The sequence below is a fragment of the Dipteris shenzhenensis genome, chromosome 17, assembly GCF_047967505.1.
Source record: "Dipteris shenzhenensis isolate YYH24624 ecotype China chromosome 17, Dip_SZ_1.0, whole genome shotgun sequence".
Classification (NCBI taxonomy): Eukaryota; Viridiplantae; Streptophyta; class Polypodiopsida; order Gleicheniales; family Dipteridaceae; genus Dipteris; species Dipteris shenzhenensis.
Genome location: NC_141612.1, coordinates 44,335,200 through 44,359,716, shown reverse-complemented (window position 1 = coordinate 44,359,716; position 24,517 = coordinate 44,335,200). Strand labels below are relative to the sequence as shown.

Sequence of the window (24,517 nt, the reverse complement as noted above, 5' to 3'; positions counted from 1 at the left end):
CCACCAAGTCCCAAATCTATCGCAACCACTTCTTGAGGGTATCGGAGGAGGGATTCATCATCAGACCGGAGTATCTGGAGGACAGAGGAGTATCACATGCACTGAGGATCGCCATTGGCCAAATGCGTGTTTCATCCCATCACTTGAGGATTGAGATGGAGAGAGCACCAGGCATACCCAGAGCGCAGGGATCTACATGCTATGCACATTGGGAGTGGTTGAGACAGAGGAGCATTTTCTATGAGCCTGCCCAGCTTACTATGAGATTAAGGGACGATACCATTGCCTCTATCAGGAGGGGAACGGCTTCGGCGCACTCTCACGACTAATCCACCTCCATGACCAGCTCTGCATTAGCCTCTATCTGCTTCAGATGCACCAACACAGGGAGACTCTACTATGACAAATAGAGGGCAGCATGAGGCAACCAGACCACCGCATATAGAGGCTGATAGGGCACAGCAACACGTCACAGACTTGTATGCATTTCAGTCAGCTCCAAGACACAGTAGGACAGAGGAGGAGGAGCTAGCTAATATGCTGGCAGCTTGGATCACTAAGAGAGGGACGGAGACCACCTGCGGCACGGAGAGCGACTAGAGCACACTCTATTGAGTGTCCAGCCTATCACAGCTTTCCTCAAGGGAGACCGCCCAAGACGAGGGATCTATGGATGAATGTCACTGTCTAAAAGATGGCATCAACCTGTAGAGAGGTCATGGCGAACTCTATCTGTACTATCTCATGTGGAACTAAGGGCTTACTCCGAATCACCTGTAGCTACTCAAATTTTGTCCACTCTGTCCTCGGTAGATCACTCCCCTTGAAGGGTGCTACATACATGTGTAAAGATAGTGGGAGAGAAGGAAGGAGTCTCACTTGCGGCTTTCTCACATACACAATAAAATAGTCCATACTGCAATGTGGACTTCACATACCTGAGTATGCGTCTAGCTGCATCCAAATGTGGTTTCCTTCGAGCCTGCATAAACTGACTTACCAATCCAACAGCATAGCTCAAATCTAGCCTGGTAATAGTCATATAAATCAAACTTTCTACTATGCGTCTGTACATAGTAGGGTCTTCCACAACCTCACCTGCATCTGCGCTCTGCTTCACATTCTGCTCCAAAGGAACTGAAATAGGCTTACAGTGTGTCATCCCATATTTAGACAGCATATCCAATCCATACTGCCTCTGCAAGAGCCGTATCCCACTTGGTGATCTAATCACCTAAATGCCCAAGAAATAACGCAGCTCTCCCAAATCCTTCATCTCAAACTTCAGCTTCAATAGCATTTTCACATGAAGAATATCTTCATCACTACCACCTATGATGATCAAATCATCAACATAAATGACAAGCAACATAATACCTTTCTCTGTTTTTCTCACATAAAGTGAGAAATCTGCCTTGAAAATCTGAAAGCCAATAGTGACAAGATACTCTCCTATCTTGTCAGACCATGCTCTAGGTGCTTGCTTCAAGCCATACAATGCTTTCTTCAACCTGCAAACAAACTCATGATGAATAGCATGAACGTAACCTGGTGACTGCTCCATAAAGACCTCTTCTTACAAATCGCCATGCAAGAAGGCATTCTTTACATCCATCTGATATAAAGACCATCCCTTTGATGCAGCCATAGCAATGACTGCTCTTACGGTTGCCATCCTTGCAACCGGACTGAATGTTTCTTCATAATCAATGCCATATGTCTGTGCATACCCCTTGACAACTAATCTTACCTTGTATCTGTTCACAGAACCATCTGCATTGTGCTTCACCTTATAAACCCACTTACAGCCAATTGCATTCTCGTCTTTAGGCAAAGGCACCAATTCTAGCATTTGCTTCCAAGGCATCTATTTCTTCATCCATGGCTTTCTCCCATTTTTCTTTTCCCATGGCTTGCTCAAAAGAAGTGGGTTCTGATTCCTGTATCACTTTGACCATATAGGCATAGTGAGTGGCTGTAAATCCATCATATTTCAGCCTATCCACAAGATACCTAGCTCTGGTAGACCTGCGCAAAGTAGGCTTACTTCCAGGTGCTCTCAAAACATCCCTGGTCTTCCTTACTCTAAGTGTAACAACAAAAGGAATATCCAACTCATCATCAATGCTCTGTTCTGAGCCACTGGATTCACCATCCACATAAGAGTGACCTGCATTCACATCAAACATGCGCTGATCTACCTTCTCTTTTCCTTTTCGTGATACCTGCATACCACTATCTGCATTGCTTTGAGGAGATTCTCCTGATCTCAATCTGCATGTCCATGGCGAAATATGTGAAACACTACTAGAGGACACTACAGGTCCACTAATATTTTGTGATTGCTGCTGTGAATTCTGTGCAGCATTACCATTTTGTGCATCTATATCATCAATCACATTTACTGGTTTATACCAACTGCTCATCTCATCAAAAACAACATCTCTGCTCACTGTAAACTTACGAGTAAAGGGGTTATAGCCTCTATATCCTTTTTGCTACAAAGAATATCCAATAAAAATGCACTTCTCAGCTTTTGGATCCAACTTGGACGTCAACTCATCTAGCACATGAACATAGGCAATGCAACAAAAAATTTTCAAATGAGAAATAACTGATTTCCTACCAGTATACATCTCCTCTGGCGTCATGCCATGTATTGCTGCACTGCGAGTCCTGTTTATTATGTAAACTGCTGTAGCAACTGCTTCAGCCCAATAATAATCTGATAGGTTTTTTCATTTAGCATGACCCGAGATACCTCTCCAATATGCATGTTTTTTCTTTCTGCAAGTCCATTTTGCTGTGGGGTATGACTCCATGAATATTACTGCTTTATGCCATGCTCCTGCAAGAACCTTGCAAACTCATTTGAGAGGTACTCTCCCCCTCCATCTGACCTTAGGCATTTTATTTGCAAGCTTGTTTCTTTCTCAACCATAGCTTTAAAATCTTTGAAATGCCCAAACACTTCACTTTTATTTTTCATAAAATACACCCAAACTTTTCTGCTATAGTCATCAATAAAAGTGACAAAATAATAACAGCCTCCAATAGATGCAGCTTTAGTAGTCCACACATCAGAGTGGATTAATTCCAATGGCTTCTTACTCTCTTGAACATGCCTAGGAAATGGTTTCCTTGCCTGTTTTACAAATTGACAGGCTTCACATACCTTATGCATTTTTGCAACCTTGAATTTAGGCAATCCTGCAACAATATTTTGGGCGTGCATTGATTTAAGTCGTTGTACATTAACATGACCAATGCGTTTATGCCACATATCAATATCTACAACTACACCGGTCCCATGTGCAAACATTGCTTCACTCAATTCAGACATGTCCGCATCCAACGTAAACATCCTGCCCTTCTTCTTTCCTTTTGCTATTTTAAGCGACCGTTATTTTTCATATCCTCAACAAAGCATCCATAAGACAAGTATTTCTTTTTCCCATCTTGCATAGACAAAGGAATTTTATCAATCTGCACAATAGGATGTACAGTATCATCACTAGTCTCCACAAATCCTGATCTTTCCGTTTTCCTTGCATCCTACATTCATTCTGCATGACCTGTCATGTGGTTTGACGCACCTGAGTCAACATACCACACATCATTGCTTTCTTCTGCACTTGTCACAGAATTGGTCATGTGATGCACCATAAACAGATGCTCATTTCTGTCATCACCATGTCTACTAGAAGATGCATAATTCCCTTGTTGCAATTTTTCATTCATAATGTCATTCTGCTTTTTGTAGCAATCTTTAGCCATATGACCCATTTTATCACAATAGTAGCATTCAACATTGTTGTTTGCATTTTGGCCTCTCTGCAATCCACCACGACCTCTTTGGCTCCCCCTGCCTCTAGAGTTACCACGTCCTCCTCCAAAGGACTGATTTTCTTGAGTTTGCTGCATATTCTGATTTCTACCATGGCCTCATCTGCCTCTGCCTCTGCCTCTGCCTCTGCCTCTGCCTCTGCTTCTTCCAGCATTTGAGTAGAAGACAGTTTCTTTTGAAGTTCCTCCTAAAGAAGATGCACCACCATTTCTCTGCTCTTCAGAAATTAGAAGAGCAAACAACTCCTCAAAATCAGAAAATTTCTCACGGACGGCAATGGATGTCCGGAACTGTGCATAATCCTTTCCTAGACCATTCAAGGTCACAGAAACCAGATCATCATCTTCCACTGGCGACCCAATGGAAGTAAGTGTATCTGTAATTTTCTTCACCTTCATGTAGTAGTCATTGATGCTCATATTTTCTCTCTGCACATTGTGCAACTCCTGCTTGCGCTGCATTTTCCTGGCTTGCGTATTTGTGCTGTACATTTTTACCAAAGTATCCCATGCCTCCTTTGACGTACTTGCATCCTGAATATGCACAATCATAGAATCTGAAATACTGATAGAAAACCAGTACATAACTTTTCTGGCTCTCATGCCATCCTTTAAATGCCTGCATTTCCTGTTGATTGGGAACATTAGGCAGAACTGATTCTTCTTCATTTCCTGTAATGAACTCCCAATAGTCTTTTTCCATAAGAAAATTCGTCATTCTAAACTTCCATGCTTGGAAGTTGTTCTTGTCAAGCTTTTCAGTGACAATCTGTGAAAGAGAATCAGACGCCATTACAGAACACTGCAAAATATTCTGTCACTACAAAAAACACAGCTTCTGTCTCACAAGGGCAAATCTGCAAAACTCAGGAAAGTGGTATTTGACCACACAAGCACTTCCTAGTGACGATTTTGCATCAACAAGCAATAAGGATGATTCTGTAACCCCCAATATCTCCGTGCACAGGCATACGACGCGCACAGGCATACGATGCAATTTCTGCGGTAACTTTTCACCAACCTGCAGAGCAATGGTCGCACAGCAAAAACAAGGCCTTTTTCTCAGTGCTTGCGAAAATCTTCCACCACCAAAACGGGCCCCGAAATGGCCTCGAATAAAAAAAATAAAGTCACCGAGGGCTTTGCCTCTTCCCGCAACATATATTACCCTCTCGCCACACCACGAAGGACGTCTCAATCTGAGACAATGCACTCTTGTACTTTCCGATTGTGCTACCTACAGAGATTTGCTCCCAAACTCGAAAAAGAAAAGCAACACTGGTCCTCTTACCAGGACACCGCGAGCTTGGTTTGCTTTCTTGAGCTCCTTACCACGAACCAGGCTCTGATACCATGTGAAGATAGTGGGAGAGAAAGAAGGAGTCTCACTTGCGACTTTCTCACATACACAATGGGAGAATACACACAAAGGTGGAGGCTGAAAACAGTTTTCCTCTTCTTAGTTGTGAAAGCCAAAAGAACTCTAGTACAAAGAAATAGAAGAACCCTATATGTGGGTCTCAAACCAAACTCAGCTAGCTAAGGTGACATACTAACTGAGCCACGAACTAGAGTACATAAGGATAGCTGTCATCCAGCTATTATTCGTGGGCGGTGTATCAACCGCCTCTGCAGCTAACAAGTCGGGGACATAAATGCACAACGATCATCCTGGCATATCACAAGTGGAGCTCGATATCTCAACATGGCAGTCGGTGCACTAGTGTGTCGAAAAGCCAGACCCTCCTCGGTGGGTCCTAGAAGTGTGCCTGGAAGCACCGTCTCTCTAACCGATCCAAAGCACTCCGCACCCATGTGAGTCGTGCCTGGGCTGCATGGATCATTATAAAAATGAAGACTGCTCCTAAACACTAGCTGACCACGGTAAGTGAAGCTGAGTCGACGGATCCCTACATGTGAGGTGTTGAAGACCATAACCTTGGTCTTTCCAAGGTTGACTGTCAGGTCTCTCTCTCTCTCTCTGCAAAACACCTCTAGAGCCTCCAGATGTCTTTGCAACCCCTCCGCTAAAGATGATATAAGGACTATCTTATCAACCTATAGCAATATCTGTATCATGAGGTCGGCCAGTAGTGATCCCTCGCCTCCTAGACGGTCTATGCCCACGAATAATAGCTGGATGATAGCTATCCTTATCTACTCTAGTTCGTGGCTCAGTTAGTATGCCACCTTAGTTGAGGGGGGGAGGGATATCTATCGTAAAGTTCATGAACGCTATCTCTCCTCAACTCCCTCTTGTGAGTTGACATCCATGTGTATCCTGTCACTACAAGCATCCCGTTCTCTCGGCTCTCATGCGTGCTGTGCGCGCGCGCGCGCGTGTGTGTGTGTGTGTGGGGAGTGTGTGAAGTGTGTGTGTGTGTGTGTGTGAGCGTATTCATTGCAGTGCTGTGTTTTCCTCTCCCCTTGCTGTTCAACAACCCATCAGAGCTTACAATCTTATGAAAATGGGTATCCGGTTCATTGATGATGTGGTAGATATGCAAGGAAATATTCTCACTTTTCCAGTAGCATGTCGACAATACAATCTGGGGATGCATCATAGACCTATTTGGAAAGCTATTGCTGATCTCTTACTCCCTCTGATTCCGATTCCAACATTGAATGTCAGGGACAGGCTTCAAGATTGGCACCTTTGGTCTTCAAATACAAGCATATCCTCTAGGCCTTTGAATTTATTGACTTCTATACAGGCTTATCGATTGATATTACCTCCTCCCTGGATTGCCCATCATGCTAATTCTCTATGGCATTTGAACAAGTCATTAGCCTGGTGGAAAGGAAGATTGCAATTGATATGGAAGTTGAAAATGCCATTGAAGCAACGACTCTTTCTATGGCGATGTACTGTTGGTATTCTTCCAGTAGGGGTGAAATTGGCTCAAAGAAGGATAGCTTCACCTCTTTGTCCAAGATGTCACCTTACATCTGAGAGTATTCCGCATTTACTGTGGTTTTGTTCATATTCCAGAGACCTTCTAGACAGAATCTCCTATTTCTTATCTCTCAGATTTCCAGCACACAGGTTCTACAGGTTTTTCTGGATGTATGGCAAACTATCAGCTTCTTTGTCACAGTATTCTCTTTTCTTCCACTAGATCAGATACTGGGCCTTATGGACCCTCTGGCTACAGCGCAATCAAGCATATCTGAATTCTCCCCTTCAGCATCCATATGAGTTCTAGGCATTGCGGCAGTCTTTATATGATGCCTTACATGAGGAAGATTTGGATGTTTCTTCTATTCAGCTTTTCTTTTATGCTTCTGATGGATAGGGCTTTGGCTCTCTTTTGAGCTCTGCCCAGATGTAAATGAATGTTTCATAATATAAGGATCTTGGTTTCACAAAAAAAAAAGTGTGTGTGAGCGATGGAGATCTCCTCCTCTGCACAGCCAGCTTCGTCTTCCTCCTTGTTTCCGTCCGTGCAGTCCCCGTCCGTACAGTCCCCCGCCACGACCCTGCTGCCTACCCTGTCTTCCGTATAGCTGCCATCGACTGTACGGCCTTCCGTACAACTTCCGTGCAGTCTGCTACCTTCCGTACCGCCGCCCGTACAATTTCCCGTGCAACCTCCCATACGTTTGCCGTGATCTGTGGACCCCCCCGTACAGCCTTTCGTCCCTGCTGTATGGCCTTTCATACAGGCTGTACGGTCAACCGTACAGCCTGTACAGTCCCCTGCGCAGCCTCCTCCCTCTTTTGTTTTCTCCGCTTCAGCACCTCCTTCTGCCTCTGCTCCTACTCGTGTGTTTCTTCGGCGAAAGCATGGTGGTCTACCTGCCTCCCCTTTCATCAAATCGGCAAAGCTGGATAATTCTGATGGCCCTTCTTCTTCCCTCCAACTGGATCTTCTTCGCCAATTGTGCTCTACCTCTGTCACAGAAGTTCCTTCATCGAGTTTCCCGCTTGTTTGTTCCTTGGATTCTACCCTTTTGGTCTCTGGTCTTCGACATGCTCAACAATTTGGAGTCTGCCTCTACTTCATGGGCAGGGTTTTATCTTCAGCTCAGCTCCGTCATTGGGCTGATGTTGCAGTGGGTTTGGATTGTATTTCTTCCTTTGTCTTTCTAGGCAAAGGATTTTACTATGCCCAATGCTCTTCCACTCAGGTGGTAGAGCGCCTTGTCAATGATGCCGGTGTTCCTAGAGCGGGTTTCTTCGCTTATGTTATGCCCTGGGATCCACTTTTCGATCCTTCTGACTCACTGTCTGGTTTGGATTACTCTCAAAGCGCTGCCTGTGCCTCTTCTTCAGCATCTTCCAACTCTTGCAGCTTTTTTGGGAAGGCCTCTCCATATTCCGAGACAAGATTTCTTGCAAGCCTCCCGTGATGTTCGTCTTTGCATTCTGTGGGATATGACGCAGCCCGTGCCATCTACTCTGGATCTTGATTTGGGATTTGCTCATCCGATGCGCATCAGGCTCCATTTTGCATCTTTCCCCACTGCATGTTATCGGTGCCGACAGGTTGGCCATTTTGCACGTGCTTGCCCTTCTATATCCAGGCCCATACCACCTGCTCCTTCTTCAGCTATCAAGGTTACTCTCCCTTCTCCTCCGGTTTTCTATGGCTTCTTTGGTGAAGCCCTCTATTGCTCCGAAGCACTACTGGAGGAAGGTTGATAAATCACAATGAAATCTTCCTCTTGCTAAAGAAGCTCAGGATTGCACCCTTGTTGAGCACCATCAGTTTCCTTCTACTCAGGATATGGATGTCCTTGTAGAGGGCAATTTACAGGATGATATGCATGCTCTCTCTCAGGATACTGCCCCTGCTCTTATTCAGATTGATCCTCCGAATGAAGCTCAAATGCTGAGCCCTACTTCATCAGATGTAGCTTTTTTATCAGAAGATACGAATGTTGATCTAGCTTCTCTGCCTTTGATGCCTGTGCCAGAGTTTTCTTCTGTCAGGGATGCACAAGTACCTTTTTTACTGGAATCTTTCCATCCCATGTTACAATAGGTTTTTGACCCTTTGATTCAAAAATTTCGGGTACCAGCCTATATCAAGAAGAATCACAAGGGCAAAAAACAGCTTGTTTTTATTGATGGTGTGGTTTCATCACTGCATCAGTTTTTACAGAGCAACAATTTGAAGCTGGAGGATGTTGTGTTTGATTCTCCTCCAGCTTGATATGTAACTTTTTACTTGGCTACCTCATGACTTTTGCTCTAAGGTTTTACTTGTAAAAGCTTTTTCCTTGTACTTATTGGTGGGTTTTTACCTCTTTTGAGGTTTCCCACACAGAAATATAAAGATTTCACTATTTTAAAAAAAAAAGAGTGTAAGCGATGGAACTCGATGTTTCCTCTCCCTCGTTGCCTGCGTCCATATCGTCTTCCTTTGTTTCACGCCAGCCCACCTTCGTTCCTTTGCAGCTTTTTGCTTCTCCTTCGCAATCTTCAGCTGCTTCGTTGCAGTTTTTATCATGTCCTTTGCAAGCTCCAGTTGTTCACGAAAACTCATCGCTAGCCGTCGCCTTGTCTACTTCGTTGGGTCTCCATACTCCGTTTCTATTTCGGTCAATTCCTACTACCTTTGTCGTAAGAAAGAAACATGCTTCCTTCTCCGTATCCTCTCAACCTGATAAAGCTCCTAAGCTTCATAACGGTGTTTCTTCTACTTCTTTGCAACGGGATATGCTTAGACGGCTGTTTAAGGAATCAGTTTCAGAGACGGTCAATTCAGGTTTGTTACTAAATCGGGCTCTCTCCAGTTTTGCTTTTTGAGAGTCTCTCTAAAGCGAAGAGATTCAGAATTTGCATCTACTTCATGGGACGTATCCTCTCTCCTTCTCAGTTGCGCACATGGTCCTCTGCAGCAGTTGGTCCTGATCGAATTACTTCATTTGTTTTTTTGGGCAAAGGTTTCTACTTTGCCCAATGTGTTGATGTGGAGACAGTGTATAGTTTAGTCAATCAGGCAGGGGTCCATGGTGCAAGCTTTTTTGCATACATTATGCCATGGGACCCTCTTTTCGACCGGCAAAGAACCTCATGCATTACTGCCCAATATGGGTTACTCTAAAGGCATTGCCGGTACCTCTTCTCCCACATATTTCCTCTATCGCAGCTTTGCTGGGGAAGGTATTGCATCTTCCGAAGCAAGATTTCCTAGTTTTGAGCAGAAATATCCGTGTTTGCATACTTTGGGATATGGAGCAACCTATACCTTCCTGCTTGGATATTGACTTTGGTATGGTGCATCCTTTCTGCATTCCTTTGCAGTTTGCTTCTTTCCCGAATGCGTGTTATAAATGTAGGCAGCTCGGTCACTTCGCTCGGTGCTGCCCCTTGCTCTTACCTCAATCTCATGGCAGTTTGCCTTTCCTTCAAGTTCTCCTCCTCTCCATTCGGTTAAGTTAGACCAGCATAAACACAAGAAGGAATGGCGACGGGTCCATCCTCAAGGGAAAGCTTCTCTCTCAATATCTCCAGAGCTAGTTTCAATTCAGCAGTCTCATTTTCAAGGAGAGGAGTCTCACTCACCTTCTCTGGTCTTTGAATTACAACCTTTTGAGTTACATGTGGATATATCTCCTTCAGATGTACGTAATGCACGTGATGAGAATGTAGATTTGCCAGAGCAAGATAAACACGTGGATCTTTCTTCTTCAGATCAAGCTCATGATACCCTTGTGGAACCAACTGTAGATTTGCAAGAGCAAGCTACTCAGACTGTGGTTGTTAAAATGGATACTTCTCTTGGACTGGATACTACTCCCTCATCCATGTCGGATCTGGTGCCTGCCTCTACTTTTTCTTTGGACTCTTTCCATCCCTGGTTGCGGCAGGTTTTTGACCCTGTGATTCAAAAATTTCGAGTGCCTGCTTATCTCAAGAAGAATCACAAGGGTAAAAAACACCTTCATTTTATTGATAGAGATGTGGTTCCTTTACAACAGTTTTTGCAAGCAAATAATCTCACAGTGGTGGATATCCTACTAGATGCCTCCCCTGGTGATTTGTGATTATTTTCACTTTTCTAGTTTTCAATTAGCCGCCTAGCTTTTTCCAGGAGCCTACTTGTAAAGCTTTTTACTTTTGTACTGCATGGTGGGTTTTCACCTCTTCTGAGGTTTCCCACACATAAATATATGGTTTCACTAAAAAAAAGTGTGTGTTATGTCACTAATATCCGGGTGCACATCCTAGCTCACAAAGGGAAAATGTTGCTGCAATTACTGAAAAGTGATCAGCCCTGGGCTCTCATAATTCAATCTCTAGTCACACATATCAGTACTCCTGCTTTTGGTCATTGGCAACCCACTTAGTGGGATTTCTTATTTGGGTACATTGATGGCACTTTGCCTAGCTGCCCTATGGTCTCCAACTTGCTTCTTGACTGGAAGCATATTCTGTCTCACCTTGAATGGCATGGTCAACAATCTCTGATAGGTAACTCTTTGCAGGCTGAAAGCATTCACTGGTTAAAAGTTTTCCGACCTCCACTTGCTTTACAGAAACCTCGTCGTTCCTACTTTATTTCTTTTAAAGGGATCAATACTGTTGCTGATGTTATTCATGATAATGGCTCCATGCTTCCCTTTTCTCTGGCAGCCACACAGTATGGTTTGGGTTCTCATTATCGTACTTTGTGGCAGCAAATCACTTGTATGCTTTCCCCTATGGTTCCGATTCCCCCTTTGGAAATCCAGGATCGATTAGAGGATTGGACTTTGACTTCCCTTGGGTCCTCCTCTCGTCCTATGAGGTTATCTTAGCTTACTATGCCTGCATTATACAAAATCCTTTTGCCTCAACCCTAGGTTTCAGAAAGGGGTAACTCTCTTTGGCAAATGCATCGGTCAGCTAAGTGGTGGAGGAAGAGACTATGGCAACTTTAGGCATACAAGGTTCCACTTCGGCAACAGGTTTTTTTATGGCGAGTGCTTCTCGGAATTTTTCCATCTGGACAATTGATGGCTCGTAGGCACATTACTCCTGCTTTATGTCATCAGTGTCTGATTTCTCAGGTGCCTCATTTATTCTGGCATTGCCCGTCTTCTCGGCAGTTTATGGATTCTCTTCGACAAAGGCTACGAGCGAGATTCCCAACTGTTCTCTTCGGGAAATTTTTCTGGCTCTTTGGTTTTCATCCACAGCGACCGGAGTTTCATCTTTTCTTTGTTTGGGTTCGCTATTGGACACTTTGGACTTTAGGGACAGACTGCAATTGTAAAGTCTTTAGTGATCCCAATTTTTCTTTGTTTGCTTTCTTGAAGCGTTCTCTGCAGCAACCTTTCTTTGATTGCTTGCAGACTCGCCAAATAGATCAGGATGTATATTTGGCTTATACTGAGATCTTCAATTGATGCATTTTCTAGCACCTCTTTTTTTAGGTGACTATTCTTGTAATATAATCAATCAAAGCTTTCGCTTTAAAAAAAAAAATGTGTGTGTGTGTGTGCGCGCCAAACTCTTCTTCTATTCGGGATGCAGAAGTACCTTTTTTACTGGAATCTTTTCATCCCATGTTACAATAGGATTTTGACCCTGTGATTCAGAAATTTCGGGTACCAGCCTATATCAAGAAGAATCACAAGGGCAAAAAACAGCTTGTTTTTATTGATGGTGTGGTTTCATCACTGCATTAGTTTTTACAGAGCAACAATTTGAAGCTGGAGGATGCCGTGTTTGATCCTCCTCCAACTTGATATGTAACTTTTTACTTGGCTGCCTCATGACTTTTGCTCTGAGGCTTTACTTTTTTAAAAAAATTCCTTGTACTTATTGGTGGGTTTTTACCTCTTTTGAGGTTTCCCACACAAAAATATAAGATTTCACTACAAAAAAAAGTGTGTGTGAGTGTGAGTGTTTGTGTGTGTGAGAGAGAGAGAGAGACGGAGAATATATCTGATAGTAAAATGGCAACAAACTATAGGACCATCATGGTGAGCAGCCTGATGGCCAAACTATAGGAAGCCATTCTTCAGCAAAAACTCAGCAAGTGGGCAGAGGCAACAGGGGTCAGAGCACCATCCAAATGGGGTTCTGTCCCAAGCACTCGATGGTAGATCATCTAGTAGCCATAAGAGCAGCAACTCAGGGAGCAAAACATAGAAAAGGGGCCATTTATTGTTTTGTAGACCTCAAGAAAGCATTCAACATGGTACCATGTAAAAAACTATGGGAGAGACTAGAAATCACATACAGACTCTACGAGAAGGTACTAACTGAGCTAGACAACCACTTGTAGATCGATCCAATTCCAAACGAAAGGTCCTCATAAGTAGTGATACAAGGGTCAAGCAGGGATGCAACTTGTCACCAACTCTCCTTGGTCACGAGTTGGAAGATTGGATGACAAAAAACAACAAAGAAGGAGTCCAGGTGGCTAGTTACGCACTACTGTTGCTCATTTATGCACCTGATGTGGTCTTCTTTGCAAAAGATAAGAGTGATATGCAGGTACACTCGGATGCCTTACATAATTTCTACAAATGCAGGTCAACATAGCAAAAACCAAAGTAATGGTGATTGGGTCTCAAAATAAATAGATAAATTTCACACTCGAAGGGGAGACTTTAGAAATAGTCGCTTCATACAAATACATAGGGGTAGATTTTATAGATAATTACAAGTGGAATGCATGTGTGAGACGAAACATTCTGGGAGGTTTAAAAGCATTGTACAGCTTCCAAAATAAATGCAGAAAGGCACATTTGTGGAATTGGGAGATGATGAAATTTTTTTTACACCATGCTTGTGCAAACAGTGGTTCTCTACGGATGTCAGCCTGGGCGCCCCGGCTCTCCGGGGCTTATTGGAAAAGGACAGAACCAGTGCATAAACACTTTATCGTAGGCGAGTTGGGAGTTAAGACGTAGACACCGTATTCCATCCTCTTAGCTGAAACAGGTATGATACCACTGGAAGGTAAAGCACTATGCCATTATCTAGGATACCTCAACAAAGTTAAGAAGATGTATGCACACCGCATACCACACAAAACAATGGAAGCCACTAAGACCACGGGCTGGTACAAAGATGGGGAGGAGTGGATGGAGTTATGGGGATAAAGGCGGCTGATATACTTGAAGAATCAGGTGAAATCAGGGACTTAGTGATCCTGAAAATGATACAGAAAATATGGCAGTTCTACAAACGGGAAATCAACCCAATGAACAGTTATGCAATGCAGAAATAGCTTGGGGAGGACATCACAATATGCAAAAAGAATTTAATATGCAAAATAAGGACCAGCTTATATGATCTAGAAGTGGAGAAGGGTAGATGGATTCGACAGAAGATCCCAAGAGAGGTGGCGATATGCAAAATCTGCCCTACAGGGGAGATAGAAGATGAGCAGCACGTGCAATGTCAAGCATATGCACACATCAGGGAGAATCATGGAAACAATAGATGTAATCTGAAGAATGTATTGGAACAGCCAGCCCACAAGTTTGGAAGCTAATCGCAGCAAAATTCTCGGACTAGTACAAAAAATAGTCCACCAAATATTCACAATGTAGAAAGATTTAGGAGAATTTTTCTTTCAGCAGTTGCAATGGACCACTGATTAGTTTAATAGTGGTCACCAGTCCCATAGATCCTAAGGGTCTCAAGAGGACTTTAATGCAATCATATCATATCATATCATATCAGCCTCTCAGCCTGCCTCGACATTCCCTCAGCCCCCCTCGCCAGCTCGTCACGCCACCTCTCCGCCTGCTTCGCCAGCCCTCAGTCCCCCCTCGCCAACGGGTGCCTCTCCACCTCTCCTACCTGGCTGCAACCCCCGGCTTTAGCAGCAAAGATGTCGATCTCAGAAGCAGAGGCCTCTTCAGCCCCTTCTCTCCCTTCCTCCTACCCCAATCGAGTTCTTTCCTTCACCATCCCTAACTTTGATGAGTCCGGGAAAAATGGGACTAATTATTCTATCTAGAAGGTGAAGATCCAGCGTCATTTAGTGGCTCGAAAACTATGGAAACTGACAATGGGAGCGGAGGCGAAGCCGAGGATGTGGTGGACAACAAAGCGAGGATACCCATACCAATAGATGGGGAGGAGCTCGAAGCATAGGAAGACAAATATGCCCACGTCCTGACACTGATCATAGGGACTACGGCAGACTTTGTGCTTCCTCACATCCAGATGACCGACACGTCAGTAGAGGCGTGGGCCATTCTGAAGGATCTGTATGAGACAGATAGCACATCTCGGATCTTGCTTATTCAGCATCAGCTCTACAACTTGGATATGGATGAAGGAGATACTGTACATGACCAGATGACCAACACGTCAGTAGAGGCATGGGCCATTCTGAAGGATCTGTATGAGACAGATAGCACATCTCGGATCTTGCTTCTTTAGCATCAGCTCTACAACTTGGATATGGATGAAGGAGATGCTGTACATGACCACTTTGACAAAGGTCAAGGTGGTAAGGGATCAACTAGCATCGGTTGGTCGAAAGGTGGACTCATGCCAGTTGGCCTTGATGGTACTGAGGAGGGTGCCTCGAAGTTTCAAAGATTCATTACGATTGTGACAGTAGGACAAAGGACCAAACCTCTGACTTTTGAGGAGTTGGGTCCATTTCTGCTCCAAGGGAAGCTAGGGAGAAGCTCTACAACAACGACAACGATGACAAGGCGTTGGCAAAGGAAAGGGCAAGCCTAACGGTGGCAAGTCCAAGAAGGATGACTCTAGAGATGAAGAGGACACTTCCAAGAAGAGGAAGCAGAAGAAGAAGTGCTTCTATTATGACACGCCAGGCCATTTTGCAAAGCATTGCAGAAAGAAGAAGGCGGATCAGAAAAACAAGGAGTCTGCTCAGATTCAGATGGTGACACAAAAGCCAAAGCTAATGTGGCAATCGAAGAACTTTTCTTGGTGACATCTGTAAGCCCCCAAATGAGGAGAGTGTGGGGAAGGGAGAGCATGGGGCAGCATGTGCCCAAAATGGAAAGAAGAGAGGACAAGGGTACTTGGCTGATCTGCAGGAGCATAAGACGGAGCAGAGGACAGCAGCAGATATCCAAGAGAAGCAGCTATGAGCTCACGGGTGGCGTCAGCAGAAGTACGGAACTGTATGGGATGAAGGGGCACACGTGTGGACAGATCGGGAGCCAAGAAAGGGCACAGCAGAGGCAGGACAGATCAGCACATGGGTCAGCCAAAGAAAGAGACTGGTTGGGCTGCTTGGAGGCAGCCAACCGGGCCTTATATAGGGCAGATCCAGGGGCTGGGTCCTTCCCTTAATGTGAGGGCCAGTGCCCTAGTTTTGTGGGCCAAGGGGCCCTAGTTTTGAGCCCCAGAAGGGGCGCTTTTAGGGGGCCATCCTGAGTCGGTTGTAGGGCCAGACTGAGTCAGCCAAAATGGGGATGGCCAGTCGGCTATTTTGGGGCCTATAAAAGGAGCCCAAAGCAGGGCATTCATTCATCCAGCAGGAGCAGCAACTTAGCAGCAGATTGCAGCAGGAGGAGGCCAGTCAGACAGGCTTTCATAAGCCCCACGAAGGTGTCCAGGACCTGCAGACAAAGAGCTTGGATAACGGACGGAGAGTGTCTACATACGCTCGAGGTGGAGCACACGGACTCAAGTCTAGAGATATCCAGCAAATAGTAGCAATACGTGGTGGTAAGATCAAAGGACCCCGCTTTGGTGGGACTTTGGATCTATCTCTCTTTGTATTGTGTCCATAGTTTTGGACGGAAATATATGCTGTTGGTAGCTTCTATATGTAGCTGGATCATCGTCTATTGATGAGTCTACACATATATTTGAAGCACATAAGTTTAAGAAGTTTGTGATTCCACTCCCCCCACACACACTCTGTGAGCTCTTGGGCTATTCTATCAGCCTTTCGCTGTGCGTACCCTCTGTTGGTCGATTTCTAACACACCGATCTTCTGTGCACTCGCCCAAATCCTCTCTTTCTCACCTAGAGTCATTGGTCCCAGTGAGCTGTCCATGTTGGACTGACCGGGAAAACAGTCCACAAATTCAGCTGGTCTACAGTGCCATTTCCAGCTCAGCACCTAACCCAATGTGGATCCCAGCAGCAGCTCCACAGGTCAATCAAAATCAAATCAAATAATCAGCAGGAGGGTCAGATCAGCATTAGGCGGTGCAGCAAATATGAAGTCAGGGAGCAGAATCAGTATCGGTTGGTGCAGCAAATGGTGCACTCAGCATCAGATCCAAGTCAAATTTCAGGAAATGTGTGACTGTTGAACAGGAAATGCTGCAGGCCTGGAGTAGATTTTGGACGGGTTTTTTGGAGAGGGATTCTCAAGCAGGTTGGAGCAGGCCTTGCCATGATCTTGGAGCTGACACAATGTTGAAGCAAGAGCTGACATGGGTGCAGCAGGTACGGGTGTGAGCTGATGGGGGAGCTGATGGAGCTGAGGGTGGGGGGGGAGAGAGGCTGAGGGAGCTGAGGTGTGGCAGGCTGAGAGAGAGAGAGAGAGAGAGAGAGAGAGAGAGAGAATCCCGGATGTGGCACAAGATAATAGGTGAAGGGGCCCAATGTGATAAGTGTAAGGCACACAAGGTCATCAAACCATACTACATAATCCCTAATCGAAACAACCCTCCCTTGCATAAAGGGCAAAATAAAAACTAAACAAAATCAACCATATGTATCATCACCTAAATAACAAAACTCTAGCAGCAAAATGAGAATACCCACAGAGGCTTTACCTTATAGTATAAAGTCTCATTCCTATCATGTAGCCGATTCAATATTCTCCACTTGGCAAGGGCTGTTGTATCTGAGGGGCCATCTCTAGAAGCTTTCTCCAATCTTTCAAAGTCCATCACTAATGCACAGCCACAGTTTGGAAAATTTGAGACAACAATTCGCAATCATAAATCAAATTACTTTCTTTGAATATCGAAGCACTGTAGAAACATATATAAGCACTTTACAGCCCATCATCTTTTCTACAATAAGAAGCATGAGAACATTAGGTGATAGATTTGGTGACCATACGAGTGCAACCCACCCATGTCATAACAAGACCAAGCTGGGCAAAAACGCTATTCGATTAAGAACCAAAACCAACAATCGTTACTTGCAATGGAAATATAGGAACCCAAATTCAGCTTCTTCATACAATCAAGGCTCTTAAAGTTGGAATCTACTCAGTACTGTGTAACCCAACATGAAGACTTACCAAGCATGCAAGAGATACCAAGCCAACAAAGGATTCCTTCGCTTTTGAAAATCGAAGCCCGTGGCTCCCCTTTCTTTCATTGCCTCTACCACCAATTCTCCTATCTCCACTCCTTTCCTCCTATGACTTCCTCCCTTGTTATTGCAAAGCCTCCACCTTCTTCCCCTCCCTCCTTCCCACTTGTCCCCCCCTCTCCCTTTGCCACCCATTCTCGTTGCCTAACCTAACACCCCTCCTCCCCAAATGTCACACCACCCACCTCTCCCTCACTCTCCCTTGCTTGAGATTCCCTAGTCTCTCCTCCTTTTGGGGTGGACCCAAGCTCTTCAACATCAGCTTCATCAACATCATCATCAATAGGATGGGGCCCTCTACCTCAACAAGACAACCATTTCCTGAAGAGTTTTGGTGCCTTCGTCCTTGGAACTATATGTTCACCCCATACATTGCTAGAGATCACACTTCTCATTCTTGAACTATCCCATGGTGCAATTGGTGATCAACGGCATTCTCTCATTTGTTTCTCCTTTGGGGTCACTACAATAGAGGAGTGAATGCCATTCATACTTAACACAAGGTTGATCAAGCAAGTCATGAACCACATTAGCGTCTGACTTAGCAAAAGACACCTACATTCATAATGTTGAGATAAAAAGAGAGTAGACTGAAGCAACAAAGAGAAAGAAAACACTTGCTTTCATTGATTATCTCTCATAATCAAAGAGTGTTAACATGAACACGAGTAAGTCAGATGAACACACAAAATAAGACACGACAACCTAGGTAGACAAACTCATGTTCCCAAACCTTAGATGACATAGCATCTTACAAAAGTGATAAGGTCTTGTCACTTAGACAAAACCCATCACTCAATTCAATTGTACTACACTCATCTATTTGCAACTAAGTTTTCAGCTCTCACTCTCTCCTGCTTCTTGCTCTCACTGTTTCTCTCTCTCCCATTCTCACATTTGGTATCAGAGCAGACTAAGCTCTTGGACCAGCTCCTCTTGCCCCCGCACTAGCTCCCATCTTCAGCTCCCAAGCTCTCGACATCACGCAGCTCCAGCCCAAGCTTCGAGCTCCCAGCTTGTCGACAACGCCATACAGATCCTGGACTGTACGTACAAACCGCCGTACAACTGCCCGTGAACAAATCCGTACAGTCTCCGTTTGCTGCATCGTACGTCCGTACAACTGCAGCGCCGTACAACTGTAGCGCCTGTTCCAACCGTACAATTCGTCGTCGTCGCCAACCCGTACATCTACACAGTATTGTTCCGTACACCTGCGTTGTATTCCGTACATCTGTCGTCAGAACTCCCTTACAGCTCCTGTACTGCATTCCGTACAGCAAGTCTGCAGCGCCGTACTGTCATGCCATACTACCGTACGGCACATTTTGTACCTGTAGCTGTACAACCAGCATGCCATCCCGTCCGTACAAGCGATATACAGCCATACGTTTGTACTTTTTGCAGGTCCTACACGCGACTTGTCCGTACCATCATCCGTACGATTAGGTGCCGTACAGTTGCGTCAGCAGCTGTACATCTGTACTGTTCCGTACAACTCTCCTCTTTCGTACAGGTTCTTCTTGTTGGGTCTTTTTGCAGATTCACTCTGCAGATTTTGAAGTGAGCAGATGCATTTGGGATTCAGCAAGTGTTTGGCTGAAGAGCATTTTTTTGAGTAGATTTGAGCACATTCTGTGAATTGGGCATTTTGTTAAATTTGGGGCTTTTGTCAAACTGCCCCAAGTTGTGCTCAATTTTAATTTGAAGCCTGGAGCTTTTGTCCATTTTTTGGCACACATTGCAAGCAAATTGCAAAGATTGGCCAAGAAATTCGGGCTTTTGCAGGAGATTAGCTATTTGGGTGAAATTTGGCTCAATTTCAACTCGAAATTTGGGGCTTTTGTAGATCTAATCTGAAATTTGGGGCTTTTGTTCACAAATTGCAGATTTGGGGCTTTTAGTAAATTTGCCCCTTTCTGGTTGCAATTTCAAGCCACAAATTGGGGCTTTTGTGTTGGGAGAGCAATTTGACACGTTTCAGTTCACACTGCCTTTTTTTGTGAGTGCTTTGAAGCGCTTTTGGCAGGTTTTGGGAGAGATTAGATGCTTTGGCGGATTTCTGACAAAGACATTACAAAGATTTGAGTTGCATTTTTAGCCAGTTTTTGGTTGTGTTTTTTTGGTATTTGTGCACTCCATTCCCAGCAAGGGAATTCAGATTTGCATTTGCTGTATTTTCTTTCTCAGACATGGCCCAGCAAAATCAGAATGATTTCGGTTTCAATGGTCTCTCACAAGAGGACAAGCTGGATGGTACCAACTACTCCCTCTGGAGTTTTATGGTACGCAATATTCTAATTTCTCGTAATTTGTGGGACTATGTAAGTGGGGATGAGTTCCGGCCAGCAAATGTGGCACCTAATACCCCTCCCCAACAAGGAGGAGGCAGAGGTCGTGCACAGGGTACAGCTGCAGCACAAGTTATTGGTGCAGTTATACCTACCACTCCAGAGCAGAAGAGATGGGATTCACGTGATGCTTTAGCTTTGTCGTGTATTTCTCTTTCAGTGAAAAGATTCATCATTCCGCATATCCGGTCGTGTAAGACCTCAAAGGCAGCATGGGATATTTTAGAGAGCATGTATGCAGCTCGGAATGATGCCAGGGTGTCTTTTTTGAAAAGAGAATTGTCTCATACACATATGGAAGAGGGTGACTCCATGTCAGTGCACCTCACAAAGCTACAGGATTTACGAGAGCAGTTGCTGAATATTGATGAGATCATTCCTGATTCAGAGATGATTACCACTACTTTGAATTCTCTTCCTGAGTCTTATCTCAGCTTTCATACCTCACTGAATTTGTCTTTGAGGGGGGGTGCAAATCCTCTCACTTTTCACGAGTTGATAGGACTTCTGTTGTAGAAAGAGCAGACCAGGAAAAACATGGCTTCACGAGCAAGTGAACATGCCATGCTCTCAAAATTCAAGCCCAAAGTAAAGGGACAGACAAAGACTTCAGCAAATCAGCCTTCCAGTGGTTCAGGACAGCCTTCTCAAAAGGCTAAGGGTGATGCAGGTAAGACTAAGAAGAAGGGAATATGTCACTACTGCAAAAAGCCAGGTCACTACATTGGAGAATGCAAGAAAAGGCTTGCAAAAGAAAAGAAAAACAGCTCCGGTATGGCTGTCTCAGATTCAGCTCCTCATGCATCTGACAATGAGCAAGCTACAGCCAACTTTGTGGAGCACGACTATGCCTTCTTGTCTTGCATTTCAGACTCTCAGTTGGCTGCTCGGGATAGTACAGCCACTTGTAATGATGACACTTATGCTTTTCTGACATGCAGTTATGATTCTTCCAAGGATGCATCAGCTTTCATTGTCAATGAGACACATAATACATGGTATTTTGACAGCGGTGCCTCAAAGCATATCACTTCCAGGAAGTGTCTCTTCACATCTCTGCATCCACCACCTGTTGGTAAAAAGGTCACATGTGCCAACAACTCCTCCTATTCAGTTCGTGGTAAAGGAGAAGTTGAACTTACAGCCATTGATGGCTCAACATTCAGAATTTCTGATGTCTTGTATGTGCCTGGTATCACAAAAAATCTACTTTCAGTGTCCACTCTTAACAGAGCTGGATTTCAAGTCATTTTTGAAGATGACAAGTGTGCAGTCCATGATAGAGAGCATGACTATGCCTTGAGATTGTCTGGCACTTTGTTGCGTGGTCTTTTTCAGCTTGACATGTATGAGAAAAGACCAGCACATGCTCTTGCAGTTTCCACTCCTACTGCGGCTATGCAGAATGCGGAGTTATGGCACGCGAGATATGGACACATGAATTATGACGTTTCAAAAACATGCCATGGTTGATGCATTGCCTCCTCTTGAAAAGCCTCCTCCACATGTCTGTGAAGGGTGCATTCTTGGTAAAATGCACAGATCTCCTTTTAAGAAGGATGGATCAGTTAAAGCTGTTCGAAAATTACAGCTTATCCATAGTGATGTCTGTGGTCCCATGAGGACTCCATCATTGGGTGGTCATCTTTACTTTGTCACTTTTATAGATGACTACTCCAACTATACTTGGGTTTATGGGCTGAAACGCAAATCAGAAGTGTTCATGGTCTTCAAACACTTTGCAGCCATGGTTGAGAATGAATCCGGACTCAAGATACAGACATTACGCACAAATAGAGGAGGGAGTACTTGTCTGCAGATTTTGATGCTTTTTTGAAAGACAAGGGCATTGTACATCAGCTTACAGTGATGCTAACTCCTCAGCAAAATGGGAAAGCTGAGAGAAAAAATCGTACTCTTATGGAGATGGATAGATGTATGCTGAAAAGCAAAAAATTGCCTCACAAATTTTGGCTTGAAGGTCTCATGTGTGCCAATTATGTTTTGAATCGAGCACCCACAAAAGCTTTGAAGACCAAGACTCCCTATGAAGTTTGGCAAGGGAGAAAGCCTTATGTGCATCATTTCCGTGTCTTTGGATGCCTTGCTTATGCTCATGTGCCTGTTGAGTTTCGGCATAAGTTGTCTGATAAGGCAATCAAATGCATTTTTGTTGGGTACAGTGCAGAGAGCAAGGGCTACCATCTCTACAATCCTATCACACGCAAGATCATTGTCAGCAGAGATGTAATATTTTCAGAGAATTCAGCTCACACTCAAGCTGAATTTGATATGCCTTCTTCTTCCGGTGATGTCTTTGAGGGGTTACTACCCATTGCCTTGGGTTCCTTTTCTGATATATCTGATGAAAACCAAAATTTTCAGATACCTCCACATGCTCCGATTCAGCCACAGGATGTCATACCACTTCCACAAGCCGTGGAAGAGGTTGTTCAGCAAGAAATTGCAGATATACATGCAGCAAAAACAGTCCCAAATTGGCTGTTACAGACTCTCAGGGAGAGCAGAATTGATGCTCCATTACCTGGCAAAACTCGGAGTGCAGTAAGGCATGGGGGAGGTGCTCTTTCAGTTGAATCAGCTTATGCAGGTACTCTTCTTGATGAGGAGGAACCTGAGACATTTGAAGAGGCACAGGATAATGTGCATTGGATGAATGCCATGCACGATGAGTTGCAGTCCATTCAGAAAAATCAGACATGGGAAGTTGTCGATTTGCCACCAAGTAAACATGGCATAGGTACACGGTGGGTTTTCAAAGTTAAAAGAAAGCCCGATGGCACCATTGACAGGTACAAGGCAAGGCTGGTCGCAAAAGGATATGCTCAAAAAAAGGGCATAGACTATGAGGAGACTTTTGCTCCTACATCCAGAATGACAACCATCCGGTCAGTCATAGCAATGGCTGCAAATTTTCAGTGGAATGTTCATCAGTTGGACATAAAAACAGCCTTCCTTAATGGAGACTTGTTGGAAGAGGTTTATGTCAAACAACCTCCAGGCTTTGAAATTTCAGGAAATGCACTTCAGGTATGCAAGCTAAACAAAGCTTTGTGTGGGCTGAAACAGGCCCCACGTGTATAGTATGCAAAGATTCATGCCTTTCTGACCAGCAAGGGGCTGCACAACAGTCCAATTGAAAGCACCCTCTACATCAACAAGGATGGGGGGGATATTTTAGTCATCAATCTTTATGTAGATGACTTACTGCTCATAGGGTCAAATGAAGATAATATTGCAGATTTTAAAGCTGAATTGCAGACCACTTTTGACATGTCAGATTTGGGGCTGCTACACTTTTATTTGGGGATCCAGTTCACTCAAGAGCAAAGTGGCATCGGTATGTCTCAATCCAAGTATGTGCAAAAACTCTTGGACAGATTCAACATGCAGGATTGTAAGCCCATAGCTACTCCCATGGAGCCGGGGCTGAAGCTTACAATGCATGAAGCAGGTGAATCATTTGATGTCACACTCTACAGTCAGGCTGTTGGATGCCTCATTTATCTCTGCAATACACGACCTGATATTCAGTTTGCAGTTTCTCAGGTGAGCAGATATATGCACAACCCAAAGACTATGCATTGGTAGGCTGTAAAACGCATCTTTCATAATCTTGGTTGAGCAAGAAACAATCTACAATGGCTACCTCTTCATGTGAAGCTGAGTACAGGGCAGCTTTCACAGCGACAGTTGAATGTGTTTGGCTGCGTCGTTTATTTCCTGATCTTCATCTTTCATTGGAGGGTCCTTCTCCAATTCTCACTGATAGTCAGAGTGCTATTGCAGTGGCAAAGAATCCTGTGTTTCATGCTCGCACGAAGCACATTGAGGTTCACTATCACTACATCAGAGCGAAGTTGCATGCAGGAGAAATCAGCATGATCGAAACTTCTTGAAGAAGACTGTTGCAGGCACGGACAGCAAGGGATTCGAAACTTATTGAAGAAGGCATTGTAGCAACCTCTTCTCCTTCCAGCCTCCCTTCTCTTCTCACCCCAGCCACCCTAGCTCTTCTTCTTTCCCACCCCCCTCCCTTTTACAAGAGCTAGTTCTCCTCCCCTCTGAGATGGC

The 24,517-nt window shown here is 44.4% G+C and overlaps 1 protein-coding gene across 2 annotated transcripts in view; it reads right to left on the bottom strand.

Annotated features, from left to right (window-relative positions):
• The window catches only part of LOC147892169 (NAD-dependent malic enzyme 1, mitochondrial-like), a 129,475-nt gene that overhangs the window by 43,905 nt on the left and 61,053 nt on the right, over nt 1-24,517 (bottom strand). For both annotated transcript variants that reach the window (XR_015542419.1, XM_087388050.1), the window contains exon 3: nt 17,522-17,640. Coding sequence is in view for 1 of the 2 variants with exons in the window: in XM_087388050.1 (XP_087244176.1) it covers nt 17,522-17,640 (119 nt within the window). In the remaining variant the exon portion in view is untranslated. The remainder of the gene's footprint in view (nt 1-17,521; nt 17,641-24,517) is intronic.